Here is an 8,758-nt window from a genome sequence, read left to right as displayed (position 1 = left end):
TTGACATTTTATTTTAATGTTTCAATAAATAAATACAAAATTAAAAAAAGGATGCACGAGCAAGAAAGGATCACAGGAATAAAAGCAAAGGCATGTAAAAGGATTTGCAATGCTTACCTCTATGTCACTCCATACAGAGTCCTGGTTGCACATGTCCCACGCCATTCAGTCCCTGAATGACGACAGTAAACCTTTGGAAGTACAATCCACAGGCAACACGGGAGGCTTGCACTCATGCAGGCTACTAGCCCCTTACTGAGGCTCAACTGAAGGCACCTGTCTTACTACTGTTCCCAGTCACATGACCAAGCTATTAAAGTAGGCTGGTCTGCCACTCTCCCAGCCCTGCCACCGCCGCTGCTGCTGGAAGCTGCGTGACGTCACGGCGAGGCAGACCCAGCTCCTGTGAAATGAATCTTCCCAGCCGGATTTAACCTCTTCCTCGCCCGCTGCCGCATTGCTAGGTGGACACCTGGCGAAGAAGGTGGGGGTTAAGAAGGGAGGGGGTGGGGGAGAGAGTCCCCCCTTCAAGGGCGACCTGGTGGCAGCAAGGATCTCCAACGACTCCGTGTGTGTGTGTGCGTGTATGGAAGAGCTGCTCTCTAGCTGCTGCAGAATCTCTTTAGCCCGATCTCGTCCTCCACAAGTGTTGCTGTTGTTATTCACATTTATTTAGCTGATCGCAACGCGTCCTGCGGTAGTTTGCAGAGAAATTGCACCATGCCCGGTTCTCATAGCTCCCAGATGACCACGATGTATTAGCACGGACTGTCCCCCTTTGGGATCCGGATCGCTCTGTCCCTTTAGTTCACGGTTGACCCTGTTTTGTTTTTTTTTTGGAGGGGGGCTGGGGTGATGCATGGTTTTGTTTGCATTTTTATACAAATGTGCTGCTTTACTGTTAAAAGTGTTACAATCTTTCCATACAGTTGTGCAAGCAACCATTCTCAAGCCTAGGGTCTCTTCAGATGCTAGGGGTTCCTTGAGTTGTGGCTGATTGACTTCCCATCTCATTAGTTCCGGGGCCAATGGCCACTTGAAAGAGCCAATTATTTTATTTGAGTTGTCTCTAAAGGTGGTGGGGGGGCAGGGGCATTGTTCCCCCTGGTCACCAAACAATTATCATTTGGAGTCGTTTTCAAGGATGGCATTCTGATCACCACTGTAAAGGGGTATTATTCTCACTGACTACTAATTGTTTTTAGTTAGCAGGGGTTCCCCTAGACCTGAAAATCATTTCAAGGGTTCCTCTGGGTAGAAGTGCTGGTTGAGAACTGCTTTCAAGGTTCAGAAATGCTGGTCTAAATGATTGCATTTGCTGGGTGGCTGATTGGCTTACCATTTGCTTAGTTCTGGGGCCAACACCACATGAAAGAGCCAAGAATGATTTTTTTTTTAGCTGTCTCTAGGTGGCGTTCTGACTAGTTTTTACCCCAGATGAACCCTTGAAAAAATGTTCAGCTCTAGGGGAACCCCTGCTAAAAACAATTTATTGATGGCCCGTGGGAAGAAGCGCCCCCACCACCACCTTACAGTAGTGGTCAGAACGCCACCTTTAGAGACAGCTAAAGAAGATCATTGCTTCTTTCACGTGGCATGGGCCCCAGAACTAACCAAATGGAAAGTCAATCAGCCACATGACAAATGCAATCATTTAGATCGGTGTTTCTCAACCTTTTTACCCCAGAGGAACCCTGGAAATTATTTTCAGGTCTAAGGGAACCTCTGATAAAGACAATGTATTAGTAGTCAGTGAGAAGAATCCCCCCTTGTACAGTGGTGGCCAGAATGTCAGATGCTGCAGTGCCGTCCGTCCGTTTTTTTACTACGGGCGGACGGCAAGAGGTTAAAGACAACTCAAAAAGATCATTTTTTTGGTGGCCGGTGGGAAGAATGCCCCTTCTCCTGCCCTTACAGTAGTAGAAAAAGGTTGAGAAAATACTGTATTTGTTATGTGGCTGATTGACTTCCCATTTGCTTAGTTCTGAGACCAATGCCACTTGAAAGAGCCAGTAATATTTTTGAGTTGTCTTTAAGGGTGGCATTCTGACCTCCACTGTAAAAGGGGCCTTCTTCCCATTGACCTCTAGTGAATTGTTTTTAGCAGGGGGTTCCTTGAGCTGTGGCTGATTGACTTTCCAATTATTGGTGCCTGCTTAGTTCTGGGGCTATTGCCACTTCAAAGAGCCAGGGGCAAAAACGCTAGTAACCTTTTTTAGCTGTCCCAAGGGTGGCATTCTTACCACCACTGTAAGGGGACATTCTTTCTACCAGTCCCCAATGAATTGTTTTTAGCAGGGGTTCCCCTAGACCTGGAAATTATTTCCAGGGTTCCTCTGGGGTAAAAAAATTTACATGTGGGTTTAACCAATTTTTTTTTATTAATTGGTTATGGATGGATAGATAGATAGACAGAGAGATAGATAGATAGACAGAGCGATAGATATATAGACACATGCATAAGAAATGTAGCCTTTGCAATCAGGGTCGTTCCTACCTTATTTGCCCCCTGATGCAGCCAGGAGTATTGGGGAGTTGTAAGCCTGGCAGGAGGCAGTGGCTGGCCAAACTGGGGGAGTGGGGGAGCTTTTAGTCAGCCGTGCTGCTGCCAATGAGATGTTGCCTAAGGCTGCTGCCTCAGGCTGCCTTTTTATGGGGATGCCCCTGTTTGCAATAACCTGAACTCTCTCCAGGTCCAGAATATCTAACTGCAGTCAGACAATGAACTCCCCCCTTCAAGTCCATAAGGTGAGGAAATAGAGAAGCAGGTCTCAGTGCTGCAAAGATAAGGAGTGAAGGAGGTCATCACTGCCCAACGCCACTTGTCTATTATAAACCAGGAGAACAGTTTTGAGTATTATAAAAAATGTCTCCAACTTTTCACCTCCCCAAGAAGTAAGCAGTGTCCAGGTCTACATGACAGCGAGAGGGGGTAGCATCACCTACTGAGACCGCTTTTTAGTATAAATGACAGATTGTGCAGCTGCACAGAATGCACAAATGGTATGTATGCCCTGGTCCTTTTCCCTATGGAGCTTACAATCTAATTTCGCCACCACCAAGCACTCACTTGGTGATCATAGAGAGCAGACAGCCAACAGGCTGGGATGTACCTTTTCTTATTGCTTGAACCCACTAGACCTGTCTCCTTGACAAAAAATCGATGAAGTGCATATATAGTAAAAGGCTTGCTTTCTGTTTGTGGAAAAATAGGAATAATTGTCATGTGGTTGCAGGGATTTTTCTGATATGTTGGAAACCTTCTGCAGATTTCAACAGCACCTCATGTTCAAAAGCCCTTGCTAGGCATCTGTTGCTGCACAGCTTGGTTATCACAAGCAAAGCTAGAGTCAATATAGAGATGGCCATATAGAGATTTATATGGCCATGTGTAGCAGTAATAGGCACAGTTTGGGGTATTGCTTCATAGGGATTCCCAATAACCCTATTGCCTGACTGAAAATTGCCCCTGTACCACAGCAACTAATCATGACCATTGTAGCAAGCATAGTTCAATCTGACATACTACAAAATGTGAGCTGCAGGAATATTCATGGCCACAGACGGTCTCACAATGGTGAACTGCCAGGGGTGATGATGAGTTATGCTTATGGTTACATGCAGGAAAGGAGAAGCGACTGTCAGTCACACAGTAACGCAGTCTATGAATTACACACATAGCAAAGTCCTTAAATAGCAGTCTAGTAAGCTACCAGCATCTTTGTGGTCTAAAGGAACACACATGGGGAGAATGAACAAACACCAAGCAGATAGTGTCCTAGTAGGGTTTGTTCCAGGTCTGTAGGATTGCAAACAGCAATATTACACTGTGCACTTCTATTAATGTGTACTCAGACTGGTGTCCAGTACCCCATGATATTTGTTCAGTGACCCTTCTTTGGCCCAAGCGCTCTTCCAGCTAATAGCCATAGCCCAAACATCGCATGCCCATTAAACATGGAAGCGTGAATGGAGCCACTTTGACACACAGAGTTCAGAAAGGACTTGTCTGGCGTCAGAAACCCGCACTCAGTGCCCCCTAAAAAAACCCATCTAAACAGGGCCGTAGATTCTGCACAGCATTTGACCGGCTATTGGCTATTAAGGGCTGATGTCACAGCAGCCAACCGTTTATGTGATCACCCAGGCGACTGAGTCTCCAAACGCACACAATTGATTAAAAGCAGATTTGAATACAACTCCCCGGTTCCCCTCCCTTCTCCATCTCCTAGTTGTGACATATAATGACTGAAATCCCTAAAATCTTGTTTTAATTAATTAATAATTGTATTATTATTTTGTCAAGATACGGCACACAGCAGCGTATACACTAGAACTGCAGCATGTGAGCCGTGTTTACTGTAAACATGAAGGAAGTCCCAGGCAAGCTTCTTTAGCTTCATTTACAAAATATTGCGTTAAGCAAACATATACACAATTACAGATCGGGAAGACACTGCTAACTGTTTCAGTGCTGGGAGGGAAGATAATACACTCATAAAAATGAGATGAAGGAAGTGGTTTATTTCTAGACTAGTTACGATGTGTTCTCTGCAGCCAATTGGTTTCAGTGGAATTTGTATTTTTTTTGTCATGTTTCACAGATTCCAGGGGTAAGGCATGCTTCCCAGCCATTAGTGCCATCTGTGCTTGGCATGATTTCCTAAATAATAGCAAAATGTGCTAAGAAGAGAGAAGAGAGAGCTGCCTAATACAATATAGCAGCAATTCACAACTAGGGTTTCTTCCGAGGTTGCTCGGGGCTGCTTGAGCTGCGTTTAACTGAGCTTCCATCTGATGGTGCCTGTATAGTTCTTGACCCAGTGCCACTTGGCAAAGCCAGCAGCTGGACACCAAATGCTCTTTTTTGATGTCTTTAAAGGTGGCATTCTGACCACTACTGTAAGGGGAGCAATCTTCCCACTGGCCAGCAATGTAAAGAGCATTCTTTCGACTGGTTACCAATGTAAGGGGCATTCTTCCCACTGGTCACCTCTGTGTGGAACATTCTTCCCACTGGTCATCAATGTAAGGGCTATTCTTCCTACTGGTCACCAATGTAAGGAAAATTCTTCCACTGACCACCAATGTAAGGAACATTCTTCCCACTGGTCACCAATGCAAGGGGCATTCTTTCCAATGGTCACCAATGTAAGGAACATTCTTCCCACTGGTCATCAATGTATGGAAAATTCTTTCACTGACCACCAATGTAAGGAACATTCTTCCCAATGACCAACAAAGTAAGAGGCATTCTTCCCACTGACCCCAATGAATAATTTAAGCAGGGGTTCCCTGAGACCTGAAAATTATTTCAAGAGCTCCTTTGGGGTAAATAGGTTGAGAAAGACTGCAATAGACTCATAGGCAGCATATTCACTAAGCATCTTTAGAAACATGGCTTGCTTTTACCGAGCTGTTAATGGACTTCCTTGGACAAGCCATACATGGGAAACGGCTGGAGAGCCAACCACTGTACGATTGCAGTATAATGGTGTATGCTCCATCTCTTTGGCTGAATATAGATGTTTATACACCTCTGGCACCTGCCTTAACCCAGGGGAACAGCAACAATCCTGTGAATTAATTTTGACCAAACTGATTTTCCTATCATGAAAAAACACAAGGTGGCGCCTTTCCTGGTGCAGGTCAATTTTATTTCAGTAAACATAAGATAGAAGCAAAGACGTACTCACAAACATGAGATGGATAATAAGCTGACAGGCAGTGAGCATCCACTGAACGATTCCTGTGTGCTGATGTCCAACCGTTATTGGCCAGATTGAGCAAAGATCATCTCACGGCTATGGGAACCGTAACTGAACCATGGGGTTCTGTATGCTGCCAAGCTGGACCATTGATTGTAAGGACTGCACAAGTGTGTACATATTGTTTCTGTGCAATAACTCGGAACATGGACTGCTTATGGCATCAGAGACTGCTTACGCTTAGCAAATCCCTCTCTGATTTGGGATTTTCTGAGGGTTTAAATAATTCCTTACAGTGTAAAAAAATATCATTTCATATCTATGATGCAGACCCGAAGTCTAAATTTCCATTAGCTTCTGACGCACATAAATAAATGATGTTCAACAATCTTATTCTGTTGCCGTATTGGTGATTTCATTAATCTGTGTCTGCTCGGGGAAGGAGTGGCATACAAGGCATTCTGTCTCGTTACTCCGTTATCAGCGCAAATTCTCACACAGGCAGGGCTTCCCCCACTGAATCCACCCAGGTATTTTCAAACAAACGCCAGCTAACAATGATCCTGAGCGAAAACTGTGTTTTGTGCTTACCTGTTCAAAACAAAACACTGATGCAATAAACATGGATCTTCCTCACGTCCCTTCAGAAGATAATGGGCATTTTTTTCGGATGCAGGTGCAGCTGTTATGAAATTGAGTGCAGAGTATATATGCACGTAGTGAGAAGATCATTTGTCAATGCCCAAAGGGTACAGTATATGCTAAACTGATGCAATGTAATATAGAGCTTGTTTTGAGAAGCCATTTATGAAACTTGCATACATCTGTGCGATTCATCACACCAATATTATATAGGGTTTCGGCTCGATGCAAATGGCTTCTTTATGCATTGCCAGGGGTGGGATTGTTAAAGAGGTCAGCTGGGTTAACATTGTGGGGTGATTATTAATGAAGCGACTTTACCGTTTTTGTGGCGGGTGCTTTTTATAGCAGGTTGAAAAGGCCTCTGCAGTTTTAATTGATGCTTTTGTAGGAAGCAAAGGAAGATATACCTTAAAGTGACACTAAACTCATAAAAATCAATTCAGGTTCTTTAACTATTAAAATGTTTTAATCTTATTTATGCATCACTCGGCTGTAGATCCTGAAATCATCTCTTAATTGCTGCTGACACTGTCCATCCTTCTGGAGGACGGCTACTTTTGTTCCCCATGGTCCCTGTGTATGTAGTAAAGTAGCCACCGCTCCAAGCTCACTCCTGTGAATACAAATTAGTAGACTAAATGTTAGGTTGTAATCCATCACGGAGGCGAGCTTGGAGTGCTAGGTGTTATAAATTCAGATAAGCTATAAGATTTTTATAATGGCACTAAAAAAGCTGAGTGTTTATTGAATTGTACATTTAGAATATCGGAAGGTTGCAATTTGGAGCTAACATTAAACTTCAAATCCAGTTAAAACGTTTGTTTTGGATAGAGTATAGAAGGGTTAGGTGCCTTTCAGAAGGCATTCGGCTCTATCTGTGTCCCCATTGGAGAGATGTCCCCTTACCTTCCCTCGTAAGGTATAGGGGTGCACAGGTAGAGATGAACACCACAAATGTGAAGTTGCCCCAAATGCAGGGAATTTGCTTCAGGGTTTTCCAGGAAGTACAATATGATTTTCCATTAAACAAGGTTTGAACAAGTAAACTGGTAAAGGGTTTCAAAAGGATCACACTTGAAGAGTGACAGTGGACTCCCCAAACAGCAATCATCCAAGGGAAGACCTATGTGTAATATCACTGTCTATACTAGGAAGAACTATATTTCCATATTAGGATAGCACCTTATTAGGACCAATAGGAAAAAAGGACAGATGTATGCACCTCTCCTGCTGACTGAGGCACTGATAGCTCCAGTAGTAGATGCAGAAGGCTCTTCAGAATCCAACATATAGGGGTCTAATTATAAACAAAGTCTGTGAATGTTCCTTTTGCGCGAATAATGGCAAGCTCTAAATACATTTTCTTTTCAGCTCGAATGTATAGTGATGTAATACTGAATTATGGCCACTAGACGGAGCTGAAGTTCATGGGTAATAAATATTGTGGTTTTTTTCTATGCTGCTCAGCTCCATCTAGTGGATATAAAGAAGTATTAAATCACAATACATTTGGCTTGAAAAAAGATATGTTAAGAATGTTTGTTATGGACATTATTTTCACAGAACAAACAATCATAGATATTTTCAGGGTGAATGGCCCTGCAAATTGTTTATGTACGGGAAGCACAGTGGCATAGTGGTTAGTGCTGGTCACTATCTGCAAGGAGTTTGCATGTTCTCTGTGCTTGTGTGGGTTTCCTCCGGGTACTCCGGTCTCCTCCCACACTCCAAAGACATGTTGGTAGGTTAATTGACTCCTGTCTAAATTGGCCCTGTATGTATGCATGGGAGATGGGGACCTTAGATTGTAAGCTCCTTGACGCCAGGGACTGAGGTGCTTGTGCAACTATGTAAAGCACTGAATACATTGTAGGCACTATATAAATACCTGTAATACATAAATAAAATATATAGACAAGCTAAATGTCAGATTCCTGGTCCCCCACTGTGCTCAGCGGTTTGATCCATCAGCCACAATGTCACTACTGTGTTCTGTATGGAAGAGTCAGTGGGAGGAGCTACTGAGATTATCAGGGGACCAGGAATCCAAAACCCCTGGAATTGCCACCAGTAAAGCTAGGTATCTATGTTCTCATTTATATGTTGTTCTCATTTCCATGAAAGGAAACCTTTTATTTTAGGTTTTATTTTTAGCGACAGAGTGACCATCAGAGGAGTTTACTCATTTACTCTATGGACTTTTTTAATCTTGGCAGCTATGTTTCTGTTGCCAGCCCACCCCGAATTATAAATCATAGAAGATTTCTATTAATTAATTTATTTAATTCTACTGACTTTTCAGTAGCAACATTTCAGCCAAAATGTTGTTTTGGTGTTGCAAACTTCAAATGCGAGATGTCAAAAGTGTAAACTACTGTGTAGTGGAATTCCATGCACATGACAGC

General features: G+C 43.3%; 1 protein-coding gene across 1 annotated transcript in view; it reads right to left on the bottom strand.

Moving 5' to 3' along the window:
* The window catches only part of PPARGC1A (PPARG coactivator 1 alpha), an 88,530-nt gene extending 88,162 nt beyond the window's left edge, over positions 1 to 368 (bottom strand). The window contains exon 1 of the mRNA XM_018562835.1: positions 118 to 368. Within this exon, the coding sequence (XP_018418337.1) occupies positions 118 to 165 (48 nt within the window). The 5' untranslated portion in view covers positions 166 to 368. The remainder of the gene's footprint in view (positions 1 to 117) is intronic.
* Positions 369 to 8,758: the final 8,390 nt, after the last annotated feature.

The sequence above is a fragment of the Nanorana parkeri genome, unplaced genomic scaffold (genome assembly GCF_000935625.1).
Source record: "Nanorana parkeri isolate BGI_ZX_2015 unplaced genomic scaffold, ASM93562v1 scaffold605, whole genome shotgun sequence".
NCBI lineage: Eukaryota > Metazoa > Chordata > Amphibia > Anura > Dicroglossidae > Nanorana > Nanorana parkeri.
This window is presented reverse-complemented; position numbering and strand designations above follow the sequence as displayed.